This window comes from Pygoscelis adeliae, unplaced genomic scaffold (genome assembly GCF_000699105.1).
Source record: "Pygoscelis adeliae isolate BGI_AS28 unplaced genomic scaffold, ASM69910v1 Scaffold131, whole genome shotgun sequence".
NCBI classification, from domain to species: Eukaryota; Metazoa; Chordata; class Aves; order Sphenisciformes; family Spheniscidae; genus Pygoscelis; species Pygoscelis adeliae.
In genome coordinates, this window is record NW_008824058.1 from 1,671,238 (window position 1) to 1,698,609 (window position 27,372).

At 45.3% G+C, this 27,372-nt stretch overlaps 1 protein-coding gene across 1 annotated transcript in view; it reads right to left on the reverse strand.

The window, feature by feature from the left end:
- Window positions 1-27,372, reverse strand: part of GALNT13 (polypeptide N-acetylgalactosaminyltransferase 13) — a 139,154-nt gene that overhangs the window by 54,682 nt on the left and 57,100 nt on the right. Inside the window, exons 4-7 of the mRNA XM_009334034.1 lie at window positions 14,751-14,917; window positions 13,277-13,484; window positions 11,930-12,100; window positions 3,735-3,852 (exon numbers count right to left, since the gene is read on the reverse strand). Of these exons, the coding sequence (XP_009332309.1) occupies window positions 3,735-3,852; window positions 11,930-12,100; window positions 13,277-13,484; window positions 14,751-14,917 (664 nt within the window). The remainder of the gene's footprint in view (window positions 1-3,734; window positions 3,853-11,929; window positions 12,101-13,276; window positions 13,485-14,750; window positions 14,918-27,372) is intronic.

Genomic DNA, 27,372 nt, shown 5'->3' on the forward strand with positions numbered 1-27,372 from the left:
AAACATAAGAATCCTGACATACAGAAAAATTAGTGCAGTCCAAAGAAAGGGCAAAATGTTGTATGCTTTAAAGGTAAGCATTCAAACGTATTTTGAATACAATTTGTGAGCAAACTGTGCTCCTAAAATAAGTTAATATTATAGTTAATAAACAGCTAAGTTAATATTAATAAACATTAGTTAATTTTAATATTAATAAAGTTTATTTTAATATTAATAAACATTAGTTAATATTTTAGTTAATAAACAGCTAAGAAATATTGAAAAGCACAGAGAGAGATTTTCAATCTGTTTGCCAGGTGATCAGGGATTTATAAACCCCAAATTCCACTCACCAACACACAAAATTAATTTCAATGTCACAGCGTACTTCTGAAAATAATCTCGCATGCAGGCAACCTTTCCAGCCTCACTAGGAGCACACTGTTATGTCCGTAATTATACAGCGCTGGTCTTCCAGTCATCCAAATCAATGATCCTGCTAAAACTGTTTAGTTAAACATGTTTAAATGCTCTCTTACACCTCTAATTTTGCAGCTGAGAGCTGAGACCTCACGCACAGTCAGGCTGAAAAATTGCTGTTAATAACCCTCTGCGCATACCTGGAAAAGCTTCATCAACAGCATCCAGCCTCATCAGTACTGACATGAAGAGAGCAGCAACCTTCAGGACGTTACTCCTGGTCCAGCAGCAGCAGGAGCAGCCGCGGCTCGGACACGGCGGAGGGGCCGCGGCTCGGCCGTGCCTGTTTCCTCGCGCCCAGACGGTGCCTTCTGCTGCACCGCGTGGAGCCCGCACAGTGTGGCTGCCGTTCGCACGTGCTGGAACACGAGTGTTCCTATAGGTCGGACCCTACACTAAGTTACAGGTGAATTAAACACCCTTGCTCCCTATTCCTTTACCGTAAGACTTCCTGCAACAGTAAAAACAGAAATTTCAGAGACCGAGAACAACCTGTTAATATATCACACTACTTAGGAAACACACATGGAAACCTTTGCGTACCCTCTCCTGCACTTCTAACAGCTGCCAGAAAACCCAACGTAAACAGCATCTTATTCCTGTTACAGCACGCATTTGCTTTCTCTAGCCCTGCTTTGGCCTATTTGGATTATTCTAAAGAATTATCTTTTCTCCCTGATGGACAGATTATTTTTAATACCCTTTCCAAAGCTATATGAGCTCCTCGATGACTATCAAGTTTGCAGGGCGTTCTCTGACTGGGAAAAAACACTTACAGAATTTAACAGAAAATTAAAAATGTTTAAGGAATTCTATAAATAAAAATATGGTAAATGTTTAAGAATAAATGAGGTTTGCATTTACTGAAGTAGACTCTCACAGCTGTAAGAGATTCCTGCCAGGATGATTTTTCCTTCCCAATTGCCATTATTAAAAGACGTCCTCCAAAAGGCACCATTAAAGACCGTTCAGCAACGAGCAGCAGCACAGCTAAAAGACGAAATACCGATTTACCCAGAAATAAGGAAATCGTGCACAGCCGCACACGTTACCACGCTCATGCGCAGTGTTTTAGGGGGACAGAGCGGCTGCCCCGACAGGACAGACAGACTTCGTTTACGTGTCCTCAGTCCGTGACTCGGCTCCGGCGCTGCCCGGCCAGGCAGCGGGGGGATGCGGGACCCTCCAGCGCTGCGGCCGGGGAACCCCTGCGGATGTTTCCCCTGAGCCCTCCCCGAGGCACCGCGTCCAGCCGAGAAATGCCTGTGTGCCTCTTTGAGACCAAAAATACTGCGAAACCTTTCGATCGTCACAGCGGGGACAACGCCGCTGCCGTCGCCGGTTGCAGATGAGACGGTCGCAGGCATTAGCCAGGGAAGGCAAAGGCGCTTTTTAACATTTTTTGAGGATGCGGGGATTATCAAGACGGGGATTTGGGGGTTTGTTTTCTGAATGGCGGACCAACACCAAAACTAACCCCCTCCCATTTGACGATAAAAACATCCAGTGTAATAAGAGCTCTAGAAACGTCCTTACGGCTGACTCCTATTATAGCAATTTTCCAAACCAAGATTCAGTCTCAGTGTTTTCCTGAATCATAGAATGATAGAATAGTTTGGGCTGGAAGGGACCTCTAAAGGCCACCTAGTCCAACCCCCCTGCCCTGGGCAGGGACATCTTCAACTAGAGCAGGTTGCTCAGAGCCCCGTCCAGCCTGACCTGGAATGTTTCCAGGGGTGGGGCAATGAGATATTCTGGAAACCTGCTGGATAATTGCAGGTTTGTAACGCGGCTGCTGGAGGAACCTCCCCAGCCCCTTGGCACTCTTTGCTACCCATTTTCGGCAGATGTTTTACATCAGATCGGTTTTTAAATGCAGAGGCCTTGGTATTTTATTGATCCAGTTGTGCTTGATGGACTTGACTATTTGGTTGGTTTTCTTTACAGACGGAGGCTCTAAACACCAAGAAACAGCATCGCGTGGCTGCCTGGCATTCCCGTGGTAATCTCCCGGCGCTGGAGGCGCATCATTTTATTTCTATTCTTGACGCCATGCCCTCTTAGTAGGCTGATGCACGTGTTCCAGGCTGGTAATGTTTCTTGAAGTTTAAGTGGGAAAACCTTCCACAGACATAAAATAATGTTCTCTAATATGATGCCCAAAGAGTTCTTCAGAAAATTCACGCGCTCCCTCTCCTCGCCCCCCCCCACCTCAGCCTTAACGAGTAAAATCAGAGTAACGGCAGAGCTGCTTCCCTGCTTTTGTCACTAGGGTTTTGTGCGGAGACCGTGGCTTTTGTTGGTCTTTGCCTTTCCACACATTTTGGACTGAGATTTTTAATTTGAAGCTGAAATTAAGATCTCGTAACAGTATTCTCACAAAATTTATATAAGTTAAGCCCATTGCTGGCTTACTCATTGAATAGAATTCAAGTCCAATTTGAAACAGGACTCCTTTGGGGGGGAGGAGGGGGAAAGAAAAACAAACCCTCAAAGTATTATTTCATATATATTATATGAATTATAGAAGTGCCCAGGAAGCAGAACCAGCGAAACCGTACCAAAGGCAGAGGTATCAGCCCAACCTGCACGACACACGACCGCGAATCCCAAATCATCCCGACCAGGAGCCGGCTGGCCCCTGCCAGGAACCCCAATGAGTTTCCCACGGAGCTGCCAAGAGCCAGAGCAGAACAGCACTAGACGAAGACAGAACACCACCATTAAACTGCTAAACTTCTCGGGAAAGGTTTTCAAAATACATTAGCATCATTCTTGTCATGGGCAACATACCTATCCCCGGCAGAAAGACAGTCACTTTTCTGGAGGATGTGAAATCTCTCTGCGAGCTCGGCTCTCACACAGAATAAAAATCCCAGCCAGAACTTGCAAGTTCATGACGACATACACTTTCAAAAACTTCTGTTAAAACATATATTTGATTTTTTTTTTTTACACTATACAAATGTATATCTTGTTTATGTCAGTTAGCATTTGCACTAGCTCACAGAAAGCCTGGTTTCTTTTATAAAGAAGGGTATTACTGAAATATGTATTATTTTGAAAGTGTAAAAATTTCCAAACAGTAATAAAATGTTTCATGCAGTACAAAGGACCAAAATACTATAATGAGGCATCCCCAAATATATTGAGAATTTAAATTAACCCATGACTTGCATGACAGCTAAAGCAGAAGTGCCCTGTCCGCAGCGTAGGAACCGTTACAGCACAACTGTGTTTGTTGACAGAAAATGAAGGAAAACGGCAATTACCCTAAAAGACATTTCAAGATTCTCGCCACCCCAGATATCCATTCCTGCATCGTAAGTTCCTATCTCTTCAAAGTAGTTTCTGTCAATAGAAAATAGGCCACCAGCCATAGTAGGGGTCCTAGTTGAAAACAAACAGAAAAAAAAAAAAGAGGAAAAAGAAAAGAAAAGAAAAAATACCTTTTGAAAGACACTGTGGAATTTATTAAGTGACACTACAGTACATTTCACTACCTCAGACATTTTGACTATAAATATATTCTATGTACAGTGACTTAAACATAAACTACTAACAATGACAATACGGTTTCGACTGCATACTCTGTGCGCTTGCCTTTCGGGCAGAGCTCCCCCCGACGCCGATGAGAGCGCTGCCCGAGTAAGAACTGCAGGATTGCTTCCTACCCACAAAATCACATTTCCATAGATTATTTCAGGAGCATTGTAATGGTAAAGTGGATGGAATTTTGGCCTTCTGCATCCATAACAGCAGTTCAAATCCAATCTGAAATGCTTAGTGAAGAGAGTATAATGCGTCAGCTTTGCCTTAGAGGGAGACTAAACGTGCATAAAATTACCAGGCATAATCTCTCTTTAACAGGATTATAAATCCTTACAACAGGCAAATCCAGTCAGAGTGCAACTTCTCTTTGTGTAAAGATGTCCTATTTCCCCGTAAATATCTGCTCTATGTTTTTTTCAGCATTTAAAGTCTTCGTGAAATGAAAAATGCTCACCCCAGTTAGCAGGAACAGGGCTCTGAGGTGCTGCGCCAATGCCCACCCACCGAACCGCAGCCCTCTTACAAGGTGTACGGTGCACACACACAAACTCTAGTGCACAGCCAAAGGCGTTGCCCCAGGCACGGGGTTTAAGCCCAAACCGGTCCCTGCAGACGTGGCCGGGGGAGCTGCGCCCCGGCCCCGTGCCGCAGGCGGCCCCGGCATCCCCCCATCAGCAGAGCTCAGGGGCGATGCGGGGCGACCCCACCACCACCACCAGCGACAGACGGGCTTTGGTGTGAGGAGTCTGCCGAGGTCTCAGCATCCCTACACCTAGGGGCTTTGCCGGTGAGGACCTCCGGGCACGCTGACGTAGCCGCAGATCAAGCCTTGCCAGTCAAGTATCAGCCATGTTTCTGTCCTCAGCTTCAAAACCAACCGCAAGGTGGGCGAGACTGGGTTTTGAAACCGCAGGACGTAACGCTAGCTCAATGCATACACGTACAACCCCACGCAAACATGCCAGTAACGACGGCCTGCGTGCAAAGGATTCAGTCACAAACACGAACTCGTTCGCTCAGTAGTTTAGTAAGCTGCTTGTGAAGACTGCTGGGAATATCTGATACTCAGTGGTCAGATTAGGCACCTGAATCTATGCAAGCGCAAGGTCTCCAGCGTCAGCACTTCTGCCCATCTGAAGCCCAGTTTCCGCAAGAGCTCCTGTGTTTGGAGGCAGCCTTGTGCAAACGCTGATATAAAACAAGCTCCTAGAGTTTTTCTGAAAAGCAAGTCAACGGCAGCAGAACGGTTCACGTGCAAGGCAGGAAAAAGCTGGAAGAGGGGCTTCACGGGCGCTCCCACCCGCGGCAGAACCTGAATCGCTTGGGCATTACTCAGATCTTCCTTGAGAAGTTTCTGTGTGTACTACATGCAACGTTAATTAGCTAAAGCACCCCCCTATTTGCACACAGAACTACTGTGCTACGTTATGGGTTAGTGTGGGTGCTACACACACACAGAGTGCAGATGCTCGGACCCGCAGGGACGGTGCTGTGCTGCACAGAGCTTTCCCCGTGGCAGCACCGGACACAGCCCTGGCAGTAAGGAGTCCTCACTTACTCTCAAACTCAACAAATCCAGGTAATTTGCCTGCTGCGCAATTATTTCCTCCTCTGCAAGAGCTGACTATCATCACCCCCAGAAAAAAGCACAGTTTAGCAATGAAATAATACTGGACCCTGAGTTTACCAACACTTCATTTCTATTTTTCTCCCTGTGCTCTCAGCACTGAAAGCTCTGTTAATTAACCGTCTGTCATCTTGGACAAGGCTAAACCTTCCCAGGTTTCAAAGCCACTTTACTGCCCTCAGCCGCGCTGGGTTTCTGCCACAAACACCACCGCTGGCCCCCTGAGCTATCCTGAGCTACGCTACAAGCAAGCCGAGCAGATGGGCACGGCCGGGTGGTGCAACCCTCCACCTGACTGCTATCATGGAAGTTAAATACCATCTAGTACGGGGAGCACAAAATACAGCTGACTCTGCGATCTTTCTTAATTGAACTGGTTTCGTGCCAGAGGATTACCAATGCAAAACTATTACATTTAAAAGAAATCTTTATTATTGGTTGTCTAGAAACCCTATAAATCTGTGCAAAACTACTTACGCTGATACCAAAAGCCGTGTCAGTACTTGGTTTACCCACCTCCTGACAACTGGCCAAGTTCCCACAGGACTCACAGCGATTCACGGACGTTTTGATGAGCCTGTGCCCAGCGCTGCATGAACAAACCTCCGCTCCCACCTGCACTGATCGCCCATCCTCACTAACCTTACTGAAGTGAGGAGCGCCACGGGTTTCAGACAAATAAAATCATCCCCACGCCTCTGCCTGCAACAGAAACCCTCATCCTCTGCCTCCTCTCCTTCTTCCTCCTTTTATTTCTGTCCCTGGAGGAAGACAGTCTTTGCTTGAATGGTCCAAAATTTCCCATTTTTGCAAAGATTCAGTCTTAAGCAATTTTTGAATGATGCAACTGAGTTGTACACACAGATCTGGATTCTTCTGGAATGTCATCAGCAAATGTTTATGAAAAACAGTGTTTCCCTAATAACTCACGAGCTGAAATTGGAAGTGCTGAGTTTCATGCTGTAAAATCTAAGTAACTATGTACCAATATATGCCACGGATTCTCAAATAACTGAAACGCAGCAGGCAGGACTATTCTCTGTTATGTAATGTTATACAAACAGATCTGCAGAGCTCTCACTGTAAAAACAGCTGAAACACTAATATTAGAAAGAGTAGGGGTTCCTATTTTTTTTTTCCTCAGCTTTGCGCCTATTAGCTATATTTTGCCTACTTGGAGTCATACTAACAACTACAGTCGTGTGTTACGATTAACTCTAATCATCATTCAAACCCACTTTTAATTTTATTTTGGAGATAACGTCTGCTTCTCATTTCTGCAATTAGTAGCAGCCAGCAGGATTCCCATTCCTGTACCTGCGCCTTTGACTTCCCGTAAGAGGAGCTGCACGACGTGAAGGTATCTCCGTAACCCCGGGTTTGCGGCGTCCCACCGATCCCTCAAACCCAGCCCAGCGCGCCGTGCCGGGGAGGGAAAGCGAGGAGGGGCTGGCACAGAGCCGCTCCCGAGGGGACCCCAGCCCCTGCCGTGGCCCAGGGATGCTCAGGTCAAGGTCCCCCAGGCCGGGAGCTCCCCAAAGCCACGTAACGTCACCTCACCCCGCGTCCTCCAACCTCCCTCTCCTGAGAGGGGTGGTTTTTGGGAGCGCTCCCTCCCCTCCGCTCAGAGGGGTCCAACAGTCACACGGGCAACGGCACTAACGAACAAGACCACTATTTACACAGCTCGGAATAAGGTTTTTACACCAGTTTCAAATACTGCTGTCCGTCACCTAGGCAGTATTAACTGTAGTCAGCTCTAAGTTTAACCAGCCATAAGAAGAAGAAGATAAATACAATATGCTCCTAACATTTGATCTTGTGTTTTTCCTCTCAATAACTAATCTATTCTTGAGAAAAGATTTTCCGGAACAAAATATATATTTTTTTAGTATTTATAATACTAGCCTGGAATGCCTTCAGCTCAAAAAACTTAAGGGCAAGCATGGAAATATCCATAGAAATGTGCTGTGCAGAGACCGTAACTGCCCAGCACGGGAACACTTTATGTTTTTAATACTGTAGGTTTAAGAAGACAAGATGTTTGTAAACCGATCTCAGTGCAGACAAGTCTTCTGTTGCCACAGGCAAAAACCACAGAAGGAGAAATGAGTTCACTTAAAGCCAAAGGATGTTCTGCAAAGTACAAATACTGTGCAAGGATTTTTCAGTGGAAAAAGAAGAACGAAAGGTTTAACAAGACCATTGGCTTTAGCTGGCACTACCCATGAACGTTTACCACTGAAGCAGGCCACACCTGAGAAGGAACTGCACTGCCCAGAGCTCTCTGCTTTCATAATTCCCAGATCTACCCACATCCACCGGATCATCTGCAGGAAGCTTTAGCTTTAAGCTCCACCGCTGCACGCAGCAACCATCCAGAGAGCCCTCTGGGAACAGAAACAGGCTTTGCGCTTGAAATAACACATTTTGACAAGGTCTAATCATTTGCAAAGTTTGCAAAGCCGGAGGTTACTCCAGTGACAGTCAGTGGAAGTTAGATTACTAACATTTACTCTGCATGGAAACCAGGTAAAATCTTGAGGTGCATCAGAACAGCAATGAATAGCCTTCGCTATTCAAACAAAAGAAAATACACATATACCCACTGACATGAGTCCTTGGGGGTTGCTGTACCTTCAGAACGTACTCCTAAAGCAACACCTGGAAGCCCCTGCAAGCTCCACGGCTCAGGTAACAGCTGCACTCAAAGCCACAGTTCATATTTGATTTCTGCAAATACACCCGAAAAAATGTTTCAACTGATCCTAACGAACCTCACAGAATGAAATATTTGACTTGACCGGCTCTGCCTCCAGGAACAATCTTTTCTTCAGGGACTTCTTCTAAATGCCCCCTTCCTATTTTCACTTTATATTTTCAATCCTAGCAAAGACACCTCATGAACTGAAAGCTCCCTGATGTTACCTTTGCTTCTGATCATTCTACAGGTAAAAAAATTGTAAGTACATTTAAAAAAACCCCCAAGAAATCCCAGTATCTGATGACCACCGACTCCTATCCTCTCTTCCCCCAGGGTGGGGAGTACTGAGAGGGGGTTGGGACGGAGGCAGCACAACCTGCTGCCCGGTGCCCAGGACAGGTCCCCATCGTTAGCGCTGCCCACCTTCATCTACCACCTTTAAACTGGGACCATCCGCAAACTGGAAAGGCTTTTGCTACCTTTGTAAAACCTGTGATTCTTTGGGGAAGAGTTACCATTTCAGACTATTCTGGGAAAGGTTACGCTATCATGGTGTTAGCTGACCTGAGAGAAAACTAGATAAGGGAAGAAGAAAATGAGAACAAGAGAAGGGACGTCAGACCGGGGTTTAAGAACCAGAAGAAGAAAATAAGGGGCAAAAGCGGTAGGGCCTAGTGTGTGAAGAGCAGGAATAGCATCCACGTACGGATCTCGGATCAGAACCCCCTCCGTCCAAGGCAAGGCATCGCTCATCAGTATGAGAGGCACCTACGAATCCCCACCGTTCTGTTTGCTAAAAATATGACAAACAATCTAACTTTTCCAGTGGTGTCAGTAAGAAAGCTCTTTCGCAGCTGTACTGCATGACAATTAGCCGTGGGGTTTTAATATCAGAGTCACTGAATTAATTAACCTTTTCCCACTAAATCTAGAGATTCCAGCAAAGGCGGATATTTGACTCAAACACCTAACTTAGGAATTTAACAGTTCCTTTAACTCCCTAGGCAAACAAGCAAGCGGCGTTTCACACCTACGAACTAGAGAGAATCAGGCACCCTCTTCTGAGAGTGCAGCACCTTCTGCCTTTAACCTCACTGGGGTTAATGGTCACAGCGCGTGCGGTGGCTGAACTCTGTTCATACCGACTAGCAAGCTCTCGCCAGTACGCTACCCTGATCTTTTCCATAAAAATACTTATACGATAATACAAATTGTACATAGATAATAAATTGCATATAAAATAATTGATAGTTTGAAAATGTATGCATTATGATTTTAAATCTAAAAAGCAAAGGTAGGAATTTATCAATGTTGTTATGGAAGATAAATATTTTGAGCAAAACTTTAGTCAATTCCATGGTTTTTTAATGTAACAAAAAGCAGAATTTGAGTGCAACGGTTATATTACACATACATGCAAACAAACGTGTAATCCAATGATGTTTGTATTCTATACCTATTCCATCGATTACGAAGAAAAAATATGAATAAAGACATATTCAGTCTACATGAGGCTGAAATAATGTTACAGAATGGGGAAAGCAACATGGAATAAAAAAATGAACTCACCAATTTGTTTCTAAATTTTTGGTATGGGTTAGGCTTTTGTTTCTTTATACCCCCCCATTTTTTGAACATTCAGGTGGCAGCAGCAGCCAAAACCATTCTGAACTTAGCTGAAATATTATACTTTTTCCTCTTTGGATGCAGAATTTGTGATTGCGTTTCTGACACCTCAGGACTGATGTACTGCTGCAGTCCTTGGACTGCGTTTGGTAAGCACTTGGAAATACCAGCTAGCACCGAAGGCAGCCGATGACTTATTAATGTTGTTTCCCATAGGAAGGCCGTTATACCCGGGCAGCCCCATGGCTCACTTGCTTTGCTGGTTCCCCTCCCACCGGGTAGAAGGGAAGATGTAACGGGGAGCGCCGTCTTCTGACAGGGAAGAGACCGAAATGCCTCCACTATGTGGTCAGAAAGGGCATCTGTATGCCTAAAAGCCGACACTTTGGTCTGAAGCCAGCACAACCACACCCCCTCAGAGCCACCTCTTCACCCTAAAGCACTTGCGTAAGCGATAATTAGGGGACACGTGGCGCTTGGCGTTAACCTCTGACTCCTTCACCCACGCTCCGCTCACTGACACCCATCTTACCAGGAGAATCCCAAAAAGCCCAGGCAATCCCCAGCTAAAGGCGGGGGGGGAGAAGTTATTTTTTTGTTTTAATAATTTTAAGAGCCAATTACATGTCTGATTCTGATTAACTTTAAGTAGTGCTCCATTTCAAGGTAAGGAAATAAGACCTGGGATTCGCGTGTCTTTGAACACTCCCCGTGTCTGTGAAGTGATTGCGCACGGGAGAGACAGGACAAACAGGGCACAGCCAGCGACACGCGGGAGCGGCAGGCACCCCCCGCCCCCAATTAACTCTACCAATTTTAACACACACCTCAGCTTTAATGAAACAGCTGCTGGCAGACTTCACAGCTGAGTGAGAATATTTTTGATCACGAGAAAGAGAGTTCTCGACTCAAGAGTAGCTTCATCCCCCCCTCTGCTAACGACAGGGTCCGCTCCTGCTCCTGGGGACCCTGCTTGCTCTTCCTGAGATCGTTTCCCGAGAACAAAACCTAAAAAAATCCAGCCCTTCCCTGACTCCAGGCTTTGAAAGGACATAAAGTGACAGATTTTGGCCACTTTCCGGCATAAGTGATTTTGAAAGGCCTTTCTTCACCCGTCACTGCCTTACCTGGAAGTGTCTCCCAAAGCTGTGCTGTGACTGCTGTCCCCTGAGTTGGCTCTCCCTTTATCTGCCTGTTGCGCACAATCGGGGGTATGCAGGACTGGAATTCTGTCCACTTCATCATGTCTCTCAGTCAGGTTTGAAACCATTACCTCCACTTGTGAAAGCTTTTTTTTTTTTTTTAAACTTTTCAGGAAGACCACAGAAGCTATTAGAGCTGAGCAAATAACCCATTGCAAGTAATTTATTCAATTTGTTCTGTTTCAGCTTCATTTAATTTTTTTCTAGAGGTTTTGTTACAGTCCGTGGTTTGAGCAATTAAATGAAAGAGGTCAGGAATGATCACGGGAATTCAGGACATACTCTTAGATCATTTTTGACTCAGTGTGCACAGTCATCAATTTTATTTTCTAGGCAATAAAAGCATGCATTGTAAGTGCAAATCATTGTAACCGAACACTTGGGTTCGATGTTCAAAAATGCGTATTTCAGAAATATTTGCCTTAAATTATGAAAAAACAGCAACATCTGGAAACGCAAGGTCAACAGGCTATTTGCAGAAAACAAACATAGAGGGAACTTAAAAAGCAGGCAATATTTTGAATTACTGAATGTTGAAAAACAGATATAAATGAGTTTTCTCAGCTCTGATAACTACATTGCAGCATTAAGGATAGGTCCGATTTTGGTCTTCTCTACCCTGAACAGTGTGCCACAGCTATCTGACGTGTGCTCCCTGACACTGCAGCAAAATCTTAGGTATTAAGCATTATTATCTACATAAACGAGTACACAGTAGAGACAAATAACACGGTACTTTTGATTCACTCTCCTCACCTCACAGGCAAGGTCCTGTCTCCTTTCCTCCTGTCCATCTCTCGCTGGGGAACCGGATACCAGCGAAAGTTAAGTTTCCAGTTAAACCCTCCGTAAGTCATGTCTGATCCAGCCATGTATTCAAATGTGTCATCGCTGATCACATCAATGATTGGGCAGACAACAGTTTTCCTGTAAGAAAAAAATTGGCTTTTTTTAAACAAAGTACTTTTGCATGTTAGTATGCTGAACGTTGCACTTATCTTGAGGCTTCTCTGCGTAAATCCCCATTTACCACCGCCCTGCGCAGGTCTTCTCTTCCAGGAACGAGGCCGTGCAAAATTCCCCTTTTCTGCTGTCGGCGGCTTTTTGGACGCGCTGGCTCCTCGCTGCGCTCCCAAAAGCTGGAAGCTGCCGAGACCCAACCCTGCCCGGGGCTCCTGCTCCCCTGCCAAATCCCCTCCCAACGGCAGGGGCGACTGCCGCACGCTTCACCCCAGCAGCACTAACTACATCGTACTGGTACGTTCCTGACATGACATACGGTTTTCCCGCACACCTTTCTGAGACTGGCAGCGTCAGGACAGACGCAACAGAGGCTATTTTTGCTTGTGGCTGCAGGACTCGAGTAGTGGGGGTGGTTTTTTATCACGTGTGCACGCACGTCTCGTGGAGCACCTGCAACGCGTTCCATGAGTGAGAACGAATCCCACCTCCCATGTGGGCACCTCGGCAGGCTGGTGCTGCCCAGGCACGCGTGGCTGCTCCTCCGCCACGCAGGGCAAGGAGCTCGGCTGCTGCAACACTGCCAGGGAGGACAGCACGGTTTTCGGATCTCACTTGCGGGGCCTTTATGCACTTATGCACAAAAAGGGGGAAAATTGCATCGTCTACTGCCAAAAAGGAAAAAAAAAAAAAAAGAGGGGGGAAAAGGAAAAAAGGGGGAAAAAAAGAAAAGAACAAAAAAAGAGTGCAAATTTCACAGAGTATCAGAGGTCACACGGACAAAAAGTCAGGCCTGGTAAAAAGAAGGGAGAAAGATGGCCATCAGGGCAGGAGACACCTGCACCTTGTGAAAGTAGATGGCACAAGTTGCTGTCATCACTGGGATTGTTATTCTCACTGTCAACAACAAAAATCCTGCTGTAAGAATCAAAAGCTTATCGTACATTTATTTAGAAATTAGATTTTGATACAAATAGTAAGAGAATACTCTGTCTTCCTGATAAATTAAAAAAAAAAAAATCTTCACTTTCAGATCAACGATCCGTTTTCACTTCTACTTTTTAGCAGCGCAGTGAAACCAAGGAATGGCCTGGAGGCAGGAGGCAGGTGCCCTGCACCCGGACGCAGGAGAGCCACCCTTACCTGTCCTCCTTTATCCTGGCCAGCAGCGGCTCGAGCCAGCCCAGGGTGCACTCGCAGTGCGCATCCAGGAACGTTATCACCTGCCCTGTAGAGGCTGCTGCCCCTCGGAGCCGCGCGCGGATCAGTCCTGACCTCTGCTCCATCCGAATGATTTTTATCGAGACTTCCAGATTTTTCACGTAATTCTCTAATGAGGCCTTCAAAAACTCTGCCAAAGATAATTGGGAAAAAACAGAAGAAAAACATTATTTTTAGTTCAGCAGATACCGAGGGCTCCAAATATAACCGCAGAGTTTATGCGTCATGCTCGGCCCTCCAAGGACTGCCATGCATGATCACGGCCACGACACGGGAAACGCAGTTTGACAGACTTAGAGTTTTGCTGCAGACTGAGAGCTGAGCTGTGGAGGTTCACGCTGGCACTGTGTTGAGCGCAGCCGCACGCACACACACACGTCTGCCAGAGCACCTCATCAAAACGTCACAGAAATTTTAAATACGTCACGATCGGTTTCCTTGAAATAAACCAGCAACCAACAGTGAGTGCAAAATGAGTACACTTTTGCTAATCTGCCTATGGTTAAATACAGCTATTTTTGATGAATTTCACCATTTGAGCCCTTTAGGAACCCAAGGCTTTGCTTTTAGGAAAAACTGCAGTTACTTGAGCTAAAGTCTTCCTCCACCTTCTGGCACGGAGAAACATTAAGCCTACTTGTTTTCTGAAGCAGGGAAATCCAGGAGAGTAATTAGAGTTATGTTAATGCTACATGGGGCAGAAATAAAGGACGGCTTAGCTTGCATCCTCCGTCTCTTGAACAGCTGCAGCTATATGTTGTATTTGCCATTATATACGTTTGGCTACTGCAGGAAAATTTATCATTCCATTGATTCCATTTATAGAATGCAATGTGGTTGCTTTTCCAGGTGACACCAGTTTCACATGCAGACAGTTTTCTTTCTAAACCCCGGGGTTTAAAAAAAAAAAAAGAGAGAGAGAGAGAGAAGAAAAAAGCCAAGACCAAAAGAAATGAACGACCAATACGAGAAATGCAAGGGAATTGGCTCAGTCTGGACATTCAGGAAAACCTGAAACACAGAACAGGGGGGGGGGTGAGAGAGAGAAAGAGAGAGAGATGTGAAGAACAGTTGCCTTTTACAGTAGTATGAAATGATAAACCACAGTGCAAAAAGCGCTGATGAAATTCTGGACAGGAGCACCGCAGAGACGACTTACAACCTGATAACCAACCTTTGGCTCTGTTACTATCGGAAAGTGTACTTTAACTCTGCCCGTACCTGCTGGAGTCCATTTGCTGCCGGCCCCAGCCGCGATCGGGGATGCTTGGCGAGAGGCGCAGGTCCGGTTCGGCACTGGCGGGAGGGAGCCACGCTTCACAACCCTTTCTGCATCATCCCCAAACGCGGCACTAAAACAACACGCGGAACGGGACTCCTCCCTCCCAAAACCTACCTCTCTCGCTGGCGTCGTCCACCAGGATGATTTCAGAAAGCAGGCGGTGCGGCGAGCGATTGATAACGCTGTACACGGTCCGAAGCAGAGTACTCCAGGCTTCGTTGTGGAACACAATAACTACGCTCGTGTTGGGGAGTTCGTCGGGGTAGACTTTTGTCTTGCAGCTGCCAAAAAATACAGAAAAAACACAGAAGGAAAGGAGGGGTTAATCTTTAAGAAAATCCTAAAGAGCTCTACCAACGGGACGGTCTGGAAAAGGGGCTTCAAGCCTGTTGAGCAGGAAACATTTCAAACCCGTTTCTGAATGCTTCAAGTTCCTAAGCCAGAAGCCCAAAGGCGGAGGGAATTTCAAATCCTGTTTTCTTGCTAAGAAAACACAGCAGAGTATCCAGAGGAACGTCTGCCGCTGCGTTCACAGCTCCCTCGGACTCCCGGTCTCCTCGCTCCCGCTTGGCACGCCGAGACATCAGCACCCGGCAGCCTCAGCGTCAACGTGTCCCGACATCGCAAACGGAAAACTCTTAGCTGCACACAGGACAGGGGGCAATTAATATAAAGCGTATCGGGCGGTTACAGTTAGGCCAAATAAGTCTTCTATTGGGAAAAATCCCAAATTCTATGGTTTGAAGTACACAGGCCTCCGAGACCTTCCCATCTTTGGCGGTTTCTCAAAAAGAAGAAAAAAATTACCATTTTCTAGAACACTCTATACGCCCATTCAATGGAAGAACAAGAGGTCAATAATTTCACCTATTTTTTGAAAATTTAGAAATTAAGGCAAAGCGAGCAACAGATACCAAACGTTGCTGATTTTGTGGAAGCAAATGAAAGCTATTTGCTTATTACAAAAGACAACCCAAAATTCTCCATATTTGTTCCAGCCCTTGGACACGTTTCACAAATACGAACATGCCTACATCAACCCGTCAACACAGGTCAAGTCACGTCCCTGAAACGCACTTAATATGGATTTTTAACCGTTGTGACTTAAAATAATTTCCACTTTTTTTTTTTTTTTGCTATTTCGCTATTGTGTGATCTTCTGGCTCTACCGTCACCACTGTGACCCCAGCTCGGGAAAGCCCTTCCGCAAGGGACAGCCAAGCGTGCACCTACTTCCTTCAGCAGCGGCACACGCGCTCTAGTGAATTCAACCGCACGTAAAGTGAGAAGAAATGATGTACAGCTTTTTAGCGCGTCTTCTTTGTAATATCACTTTTGTCTGTGTCATTTGAAAAATCAACCAGTCCCACTGCAGTTACTTGTTCAGGAGTGGCCGCCTCCTTACAGAAAACTTCTCCATCAAGGGCCAAGAGAACGAATGAATAAGGTCCCTGAAGAAAAGTCAGCTTGTGCATACAGTTTCGTTCTTAAACTCCATCTACCGTAAGAAAACTCTCTTCAACCTTTTCTTCTGCCCCACTGACATTTAAAGAAAAATAGATAAAACAACATCGTGACCACAGCTTTCAAAGTACAAGGCGAGGAGAGAATACAGAAGAGTACAGAGTATCACTGATTTCTATGGTACAGGTAAAAGGTCCATGGTATGTGTGTATGTGTGTGTATATATACACACACACAATGACCTATATATATATATATATGACATTGGTCACTAGATCTGACTATGGAAAGACCAGTGCTTACATATATATATATTAAAAAAAATTAAAAAAAAAAAATATATATATACACACACACACACTCCCCCAGTCTTGACATCACTCTGATGTTCGCTGGTAGCCATCCCACCTTCACCATTTCAGCAATCTAATTAACGATACAACTATCCATCAATTATGATTTAGATTCAGAGCTCAGACAAACAAATAAACGTCCTTTACTAATTATCATCCACGATGACACCCTCTGTTTACCCAGAGGTGTCTGAAGGAGGGTTAGCCCAGCAGGAGAGTATGTCCAAAAAGGGACATTTTGAATTTAGTTGTTTCCAAGGCACAGTGACAGTCTTCCTCGCACACGTAATTGTCCGTGGAAGGCGTCTCGTGTCAACCCTGCCATCTGAAAGTCAGACATCAAAGAGTAAAAAACAGAAAGGCTGTAGTACGAAGCTCAGTGCTGTTTATGTTCAGTTGTCTTCCAGAGTTTAACATCATACTTCAAAGTACAGACAAAGCTGGAATAAATTCTGCTTGTCCCGTGTTTCACAACAGTCAATTACATTTAAAACAGATAAAATACTGGAAATTGGAGAAGTACTACACAAGATGATGTTTTAAAATATTCAGAAACGCACGTCAGTAGTGAAATGAGACAAGAAGAAAAGGGTATGTCCTTGTTTGCAGTTCAATGCTAATTTTGTAGTGCAAATGGAATACTGAGGAACAGAATGTTTATCATCACGTAGTATTTGCCAGGATCGTCAGTATTTTCACCATCACTCTTATTATTCTCCAAGGTACCTTACAGTACCCAGAGAAGCTAAGGGCTAGATGAGCTGAGGACGCTCACGAAGAGGTCGCGTGGCCTATGTTTTGCAGCAGACAGACCCATCTAAATGATCGTAAATCTGGTCATAAAAACCCAGGAACAGCATCTTTACTGCATGTCCTTCTTCAAAATTTTCACAATGACCCTACATCAGATACTGCACCGTAAAGTGAGGAATCCTTCTCTTCTTATTATATTTGCCTCTATCCAGACCAAAAGACTCTGCTGCACGTCCCTCCTTAGTTTCACAGACAATTACACGGTGGGATTACCCTCTGCAGAAGAGGATTATTCAATTCCAAATCAGTTCATTCTGTAGGTCTGCTACCTGTAGTTCCCCAGGTACACCAAGCGATGTACGGGGATTTGTCGATATCGCATCTGCTCATCAGAGACTAAACTAAATCTATTCACTTTGTTTAATTCGGGTCATTTGATTTCAGCAGAAAATGTAAATGTTGGTAGTTTGCCTATATTATAGCATTAAATCATCGCGTACCCATAGTGTATTAGACGTTATTGCAGCACTTAGCCCACCAAGGGGAATGTTTAGTCCAGTCTGGATGGCAAGCTGTGCCCTGTGCTGGCCTCCACAACACGCCGAAAACCAGAGAGGCAGAAAAACAGACAGGCACTCCAAGAGGAGCAGCTCCACAACAAATTTAACTTTCTTCTGCTTTCTGGGAGTTTCTGGAAACCCACTTGCACCAGGGGAGAGTTGGTTTTGCGAAACAGAGGCCAAGGGCAAGATGTTAACTAGGCGTCGGCATTGCGAACAACGGGCGCTCGCAATCCCAGCTCTGACACCAGGAATGAGATCTGCTGAGATCTTTAGATACATTTTTGGGTTGTTTATATTTGTGGTTTAGCTATCGAACAAGTTTTGGTGCTCCCTCTAAAGCCATGAGCACAACATAGATTATGACAACCTAAGTTATTTGGGCAATATGCTGATTCGGGCCACTTTGGCTGCAAGAGAAACGCAAAGTGTCACGGGACAGCAATGCGTTAACCTCACCTTACAGAGCAGTAACATTCCAGGGCAGAAGCTCAAGGCACATTTCATGTTGCGTTATGTTTTATTTCTTACAGAGTATTCCTTCCTCCCTCCCTTAGAAAGTTTTCACCACAGGAAGACGGTGACTTAAGGACCAAATTTTAAAAAAGCGACTGCTCTGGAGTCGGCAAACTGTGCCCAGACAAGAAGTCATTAGAGCTTGTTAATCGATGAGCATGTGCGTAACACAGCCGACTCCTGCAATGGTCATTGGGATGACTGGAGCCCAGAACCATCCGTCCCATGGTGAAAACATCATTGCTTGCATTAAACAAAAAACGTCCTTAGCTTGTTACACACCTAACACCAGAGAGCTGCCACTTTATTTCCCAGCAATGAGGCACAGTGCTCCATTTACATGCTTAAGACGTGCACTGCTGTCCCGGGTCCTATTTCAGCATTTCCTAGCAAACGGCACCGGCACCGCTCCCTGGGGAACCTGCCATGTCCAGCTCAGTAGTTAAAGATGACAGAGGTGAAGTAGGGAGGCAAGCAGGAGACACAGAGACTGAAATACCGACTGGCGTGAGGCTGAGACTGCTCTGGATGGGAAGGTTATGCTTTTACCAGCATGCCTTTGTTCTCTGGTGAAAGTGAGACGTTGATTAATTTTCACTAAACTCACTCAAAGCAATTTTCATGAGCATTTGATTCACTTTAAAAGTTAAACAACTAAGATTAGTAATAATACAACCATACAGTGGGTGTATAATCACTGTTCTTGCTCTCAGAGTAATTCCCATTGCCATTTACAAGATGTGCAATGGAAAACAATCACAACCCGTACAAATGTGACTAATTTGTACCCTGCCCCCCCCACCTCGCTCCTGGCTGCATATGGCCACACTCCGAACCCGATGCTCATTACACCTCTTGCAGGCTGATTCACCTCTTCTAAGATGCCCCCAAGCCCACCTCTCGGCCGTTTTTTCTGCACGGTCAGCAAACGAATGCAGCGTGCAGACGGCCAGGGGGGTGCTAGAGATGGTGCAAGACCCGCAGGAGAAGGGCACGGTTGGGAGAGACCCGGCGTACCGAAACCTCCCCTTCCCAGCCACAGTGAGCTGTTGCTGTGTGCCAACGGCCGCTCACGCTCCTCTGCTTTCCCTCAACAACCGCAGCAACACGTTCGTGGCTTTCTGCTGTAGATGACATCTTGCATCCCCACCATGTCCAAGAGTACCCAGCCAGGGACCATCTTCTGGACCGAGTATCTTGGTGGAGCGCATCCCGCAAGAGGGGTAGCGTCTCGGGGATTTGGGCTCTGTAGTGCCCCGTGTCCTTCCCCAGGGAAGGCTCAGTCACCACCGATTTCCATTCTGCCCTTGCAGCCCACCTCTAATGGTGTGTCAACCCCAAACAGATACCCGCCTAGCACTCCGCTCGCTTGAAAGTGTTTGTAGATGCACGAAAGATAAAAACCTTTCACGTCCCTTTACTGAAGTCATGACAGTGACTCACGCTGCTATTTTTCTAATTCAAAAATACACCACGCGCTGAAGAAATGATAAATAAGTCATCTGCTACTCACACGCTATCAAAGACAAGGACTCCCTCTCCGCCGCCCCTGCACTGTTTACAATGCATACTGATTGTTCAACACACACTGACACTGGAAACACTTTCCCAGAAACATTGGTTTTTGTCATGCAGTCATCAGATGTTACTTTATGAATACACATGAAGTAAATACAGCTGTTTAAATGTGAGAAAAAACACATTTTCCAAGATCAATAACATGGAAACAGAGTAAAACTCTACCTATTTACCATCCTTCCCATCGGCTGTGTGCAAATTATGTGAACTTGAAGGGCTGCACTGCGATTTAATCCCTCCCAGAATTGTGTTGAAGCTCTCAGGGAAGCAACTCAAGGCAAAAGATCATGCACGAAAGCAAAGTATTTGGAGCGAAAAAATGAGAATATAACTATTATATACAATTTATTACATAGTATTTTTTATATGATGCATTCGGGAATAATAGAACTGTGTTCAATATTTGTAGTTTATATGACTTGAGGGATTTTCATGATTATTTAGTCATTACCTTTTATTGCTTTGCTTTAGTGATTAACACCTGTAAAGAAAAGGCTGGAAATGCAGATCACTGGTGTGGTTCCTCTGTGAGACCAGATTTACTGTGCACTCCAGTGCCAACAGGGCACTGGAAACCAGTCTGTTGCGGGACGGGTACTTTTGCTGTGGAGCAGCCACCATCGTGTGCGCAAGGGCAAGCAGCCTCTGCGGCTGCGAGGCAGAACGATGCGCCTTCGGGGCTTTACTCCCGCACGCAGCGAGGCAAGGCAGGTGTGTTGCAGGGGAGGTTCAGAGCCAAGTTAGAATAAGAGAAACGTGAAACAGCCTGGAAATCAAGTGAAATTGAGGAGCTGTTGGTCAGAATTCGGATCAGGGGATCCCGAATTCCAGGTGTAGACAGACTGAGAAACCGGTAACAGCGCACGCTGCAGTCTTCAGTAACTGGAGACAGTGATGGACTGAGGTGGGAAGCAAAGAGGGGTGAATGCACCATTAAAGCATGCAGCCCTAAATTAATAAACTCTTGACTTGCCACACGCTGCACCTCTGTCTCTGCTTTTAATTCATATTTATGGTCTGATTAATATTACATGTGCAACAGTGGCAGTATATTTATTCAGGTATCTAACATATATAGGTTTATATATACTTATACTAGCATGTATGTACATAGTTTTATCTATACATACATAAAAACCTACATATATGCACATATGAAACCTTAACTCATCCCTGTGGGTTAGCAAGGTCTCCTCACAGAAAGGTATTTACTATTTATGATGAACAATATTCTTGAATGCACTGATGCAATACCACATTCCACTGGAATCATGATTTCCAGCATTATAAAGTATCTATGATTGTGCAAAACCACTAATATGTGCAGTAAGTAGATAACATCTGAAAGGAACGTAAGCAAGCTCCTCCCTTCTTCTTTGCCTTAGCGACATGTAATTTCTCTTTTTGCACTTGTTTCCATTTGGCTTCTTAGTTCCTGTCCCTGTCCCTGTGAATTCTTGCATTTTTAAATTAGTCCAGTTTAAAAACCTGCTCTGTCAGATCACAACCTGCTGCTGTATTTCCTTCCAGCTAATATGATCATCTTGAATATTGTCTACTACCTCATCAATGCTCAGCTGTGAGCTGAATGCTACGCCGGGAGGCGATTCGGGAAAGCACACTGGACACGGCAGAAGTTTTGACGGTTGGACTCGATGATCTTGGAGGTCTCTTCCAACCTTAATCATTCTATGATTCTATGATTTTCCGTCGGCCCCAAAGGCGGTACTGCTGGGGAGCGGGGCACACACCTCCTGCTTCCTATGTGCAGTTCACCGCAGCAATGGTCTTAGTGCAATCACCTGTCCTGAGCACTGGTGACTAACGTCAGCTAATGCAACCACAAACCAGCCTCTGTTCCCAGGCAGCCACTCACACCCCCACCCCGCCTCCACCGTTACCGGTTAGACACGGCACAAGGTCATAGCTCAAAAATTGAAAGCAGAATCAAGACATGAGGAAAACTCACTCCTAATTTCACAGTAATGCAAATAAAGACCCGTACCAAAGAGTGGCGTAAGCAGAAGCGATGAATTTATCACTGCGCAGCAGGGCCCTCTGCAAAACTGCCTGTTAAAAATGACAACGCTGCAGTTAAGCAAACTGCCAAAACATCAGAAGTTATAAAGCGAATTAAATCAATAATTTCATCTTTTTATAGGTGTGGTTACCTTCCAGTGAACTTTCTACCTTGCGGCTGTTTTACTGTCTTTATCTAGCGTCACGTTCACACAGGTTATTTTTGAAGAATGATCACGAATAATTTTACACAAAATGGAAGAGTTCACCTTCAAACAGCTTATCACACGTACTAAAACAACTCCACGTATGTACATGTGTTCTTATTTGGAACAGTATCGCACATGCCAGTTCTTAGGAAAACGTTTACCAGTTCTCAAATGAGCTCAGGGAAACTCAAGGATTTATAGGACAACTTAAACGCTAATACTTTTAACGCAGGGCTCTCGGTCACCGGAGGCTGAGGCTGGGGAGGGCAGCAGCCGCAGGCAGGGTGGTGCGGGAGCGCCTGTGCCAACAGCAGGAACCGAAGGCAACCTCAGCTGGAGCGAGGAAGTGGTGGATGTTGGACAACCTTAACTACGCCTTGATGCCTCTGAATTCAGGGATTTCGTTTTGAAAGCTGTCCCTGGGACAAAGCACTCCAGCTCAGCTATACGATACTGTCAAGAGCCTTCCCAAAGTTCACGATCTTGTATCGATTAGTGCCACAGAAGTTTTCTCTGTAAAGCAAGCGGAGGGATGACCTGAAAGGATCAACAGTTTCAACAGACAGAGACCGGACAAGGGTGGTCCCTGCCGCAGCATCGGTAATTGCCTGTCACCATCCTTCATCCTTCTCCCCGCTCCCAGCACCTTCCTAATGGAAACAGATGGCAAGGTACACCCTGAGAAAGATTATGAAACTGCTTATCATGACAGACCACTTCTAGGTTATTTTGGTGTTTAAATCTCACAGCTGATGGCTGGTGTGGATTAACTGCTTTGTAATGGTGCGTTTTCTGTAGCATTATTCCTCCCGCTGCAATGAGGCATTTAAAAGGCTCTAGATTGCCAATTCAGGAAAAGCACCCTTCCCTCTCAGAAGGCTCCGCAGCATCCCACAGCAACGCCAGTTATGCCGTATGAAGAACCGCAGCCCAAGGCTCAAGGAGAAGCCGTCCCTGGGACCTTGCAGCGCGCAGCCCCCGCGCAGCCACATGCCTTCCCGCCTCGGGAAGCGTTTCTTCAGCAGTCTGATAGTTCCCGAGCCGCTGGATGCCCTCAGGAAACACTCAGTAACAGCCTGAGATGTTCCCATCAGCACCAATCACCAACACTGGCATCTCGGGCATCTACCCCTGTGTTCACTCACAGCATTTCTCCAACATCACTCCATAGCTTTGCGGCGCAAGAGCTGAAATTCCGGCATACCTCTTGTCATTATGAAATGCAGAAAGCCTGAAATCTGCCCTTTCTCATTACCCCCCATGCCAGTACCCTCTGAGGGCAAGTCAGCACGCACGGTCTCGATGCTCAGGTGCTACTCACCGTTGGGGAGATGAATGCATCACTGCTTAGCGAAGCTGGCAGCCAGTCTTGTTTCTCTATCTCCCCCTAGACCTGAAACACACCACCATCGCGTTCAGATATCTCAGAAGATGCCAGATCATATCAACGCATACTGATTACATGCCAAGGCACGTTATGATGCTTTATTCTATGCTAATAGCAAATAATGAATGTTGTTAGTGCTCCGCTGTACCCGGCTTTCAAGAGCCCACTTGTACATCGCTTATTCCAGCGGGATAGTGTTGGTATCCACAGAAATACTCAAAGTATTTCCATCTTCCTCTAATCTCAAACAGGATTTAAAAGCATAAGGAAAAGTGCACGTAATTTAAAAAAATATTCCGGCAAAACAACAGCTTATTTGATGTTCAGCAGTAACAGAAGACCATTTCTGGTTTCCCTCCACAAAGAATGGCAACCCAAAGCCCCACCTCACTTTGCTAAAGTGGTTTTGAAACACCAAGCACCTCACGGGAAGCCAAATGCAGCACCGGCGTAACGCCAGCCATCAGACCTGCTCAAACCTCTTACAGACCTCTCCAAAGGCAGGCCTTTGGCCAGCGCTTTTACGGAAAACTCCGTTTAGAGAATACTTCTGTGTCACAGACTTCCCCTTCAAAACTGTTAATTGTGCCATGCGCAGATCACCAGCGCTCCTTTTTGGGTTTTGGTTTTGCTTTCTAAAAATCACACGTTGGAGTATAAGTTAACGACCCCCAGTAAGCAATAATTTATTTCTAGAGTAAGTGATAACTCTTGCACTACGAGACCCCTATCGCCTGAAATAGCCTCCTCCTATCTAGTTTAAATAAAAATCTGTAAGTTACTTAGGGAAACTGAAAGCGTGAAAATGAAATATATGGTACGGTATTACGAACAGAAGACAAGACTGTTTGAGTGTTTGAATTCCCTGCCAGAAGAGCACGAATTTAAGCTTGATCTGTTGTGTCTCCCCTTTGCACCAACCGCACGCAACTCTCGGCTCCGCGGGAGCTGCAGAAGAGCCCCTCTCTGACAGCTCTGTGGGGGACTGTCACTCCCGGCCCAGAGAAATAACGCGTTATCCTGTAATAGATTCTGCTGCCGCATTTCATTGCACACAGCTTTAAACTCTACCATAATAAATCTACTTAAACTGTACCAGTGCATATTTTAAACTGAAATTTATGCAAGTGAAGGGTAAATAGAAAATAATTGAATGGGAATTTATTTCACTTGGAGGAAAGCAGAACTGTTCCGGAACTGCATCGACATTGTCTTACTGAATTTTATGGTATCAAAATACACCAAAGCTAACCAATTTTTATATCCAGCAGATGATGGATGTGAAAATACCCTAAGAAAATTGTTCTTTGGTGTGTCATTACAGAGTATAAATAGGTTTGCAGCTTTGAGGAGCAAATACCCTTCACTCACACCTTCAGCTATCGCTGTTCATAAAGCTTCAGGTACAGCCTTGAATATCAACTCTTCCTCAGGGATTTTTAACCCCAAACTCCATTTTAATATTTTAGAAGTTACTTCAGCAGTCATTTACTAAACTCTCAAAGTTCTTTTTATGTTTGATGATGAACACAGTAATACAGCACCACATTATTAAAAGCAAACAACATAGTGTAAAGGACACTTTCTTTTTCGGAGGATGATACTAGAGGTCCCTTTGTACTTTCTCCACTTTTTCCAATAAAAATCAAAGATCTGTAATGGAAATCACAGTTCAGATCAGATCAGGCTTTCCTGGATGGTTTTTGATCATTAATTTTGTTCAATTTCCAGTGTCACTTTTCATTATATCATTACTGAATCTTCTTTGAAATTCGTCAAGCTAACCTCAACCTTCCCCGACTTGTTGAAAAATTTTTCAAAATATTTTAACAAGTATTAACTTTGAACCCTCAAAATCTCTTATTTGTATCTGCCATAAAGGATGTAAGAAACAAAGAAATCATTTTCACATGCTCCTGCTTTCACATAGCTCTGGAGCCCCCAGCTAAGGGGTGAAATTCTCCGTCACGTGCAGTAAAGAGGAGAGCAACGGCACACTTCCATGCCGCGGTTGCTTAGCTCTTCATCCAGCGTTTGCTGACAGGTCTCAGACACTTCTCCATGCCGTGCTCGGCAAAGCAGGTAACCCACGTGCTGGATTCAGAGCTTCCTCCCAGAACTGAATTCCCGGCAAGAAACCAGCTGCAACGAGCCAGCCAAAGGCTTGGCGACCCTCCGGTCCTCCGCAGGCACCCAGGCAAATCACCGCTCCTGCGCCGTCCTCCCCCCGTGCCCACCTGGTGTCTGAACAAACGGCCCGTCAGCTCATTTCGTAAATTCACCAGGATTAGTACCGTACTATAAAGCAAGCCAAGAGCAGTAAGTCAGTAGTCTTCTGGAAGTCTCCAAATACAGATTTCAAAATTCAAAGTGCTTTTTCCAGCCTGCACACATTACCACATAAATTACTGGGAAATTACTTTTTTTTTTTTTATTGCTTTCTTACTCACAACAATAATGCATAAATTTTTAATGGAGTTTATGAAATAAGGTAGAGAATAGCCGATTTCTCTGAGTGAATGCACATAACCAAGCTGGAAGACAGCTTCCATCAGGGAGGACATAAAACAGGAGCGTGAATTACCCGTACAGGTTTATTTCCTGACATCCTCACAACTATTTCGGATTACTCCTTTGCAACACAGTGAATTTTCTCTACGTGCCACAAGCAGTTTCAAAAAACAAGAACACACTGCCAGCAGAGTGGGACGGATACCCCAAACCAGAAGTTGCCCAGTGTTACATCCACCATGACCAGATACAGCAGAACAGACGCCCACCTGGGTGGTGGCCAGAGCTTCTACCGCAGGGCCAGCACTGCCTTGGACAGATGCTTTTAACCGGTCTTTATTTCTGCTCGGAGTTAACAGGAGACACCCTGCGATGCCAAAGCCCTCTACACACCTGCTGATAAAAACTGAACCAAGGATCTTTAATGCTTTGACTGCCCATGCTTACTGCTCAGCTACCTGCAGAAATGAGCTTATATTGATGACCTGCTTGCAGAAGCACCATCTAACAGGCTGCACGGCTGCGATGGCATTGGCTTGTCTCACTGCCCATCCTCTTGAAAAAAAAAAAAAGATAACAACATGGTTTAATCATTAAGGACTCGTGCTTTAGTAAAGAAACTGTGACTAGTTTGTTTCTTGCTGCTGAATAGAATTTTGCAGGCTCTTCTCACTTCTCAATTGAATCTAGAGACTCATTCCCACATTTCCCTTACAGACACATATAAAAGCTGAACTTTGTTCCTCGCAACAACCGGTTGGGCCAACAGCAGCAATCACAGTAACCATTTGTTTCTGAGCCTGGACTTGCCAGGCGAAGGGGACAGCTCTACATGAAGGAAGCAATTTCATGCTTGAACAGCCTTGCACTATTAAATCAGAAAACTGAGTTGCAGCCACTTCACGGGGTGGACTCTGCTGCCAGCGAGGGTCAGGATCAGCCTGCGGGTACACGGGGGAACTGTCCGGGGACGAGCTGCTGAAGGAAAGGCAGAACTGATACAAGATCGATCTAAGAGAAATATGCATCCTTTGTGCTCAGATACTACGTGCTTTCCCAAAGAGCATACCACGCGAGGACTAAATACCTACCAGTTTAACCTATCGTTGTTACATTATTTAGGGTATTTACGGGAAAACTAGGAACGTGCTTATCCTTGCAATGTGGATAACCTTGAGATACTTTAAAAATGTGAAATAGCCATACATTTTTAAAAGATAAGTATGCCATTGACATCAAAATCTTCAATTAACCACCCTCTTCATCCCCGTTTTCGAAGGTCTGGGGGAAAAGCTGCGTGCCAGCTGTCCTGCAGACTCTCTGGGCGGAGATACGATGGGAAGGAGGCAAGGTCCCACCAGGGCTGGCTTCCAAGGCAGCCTGCAA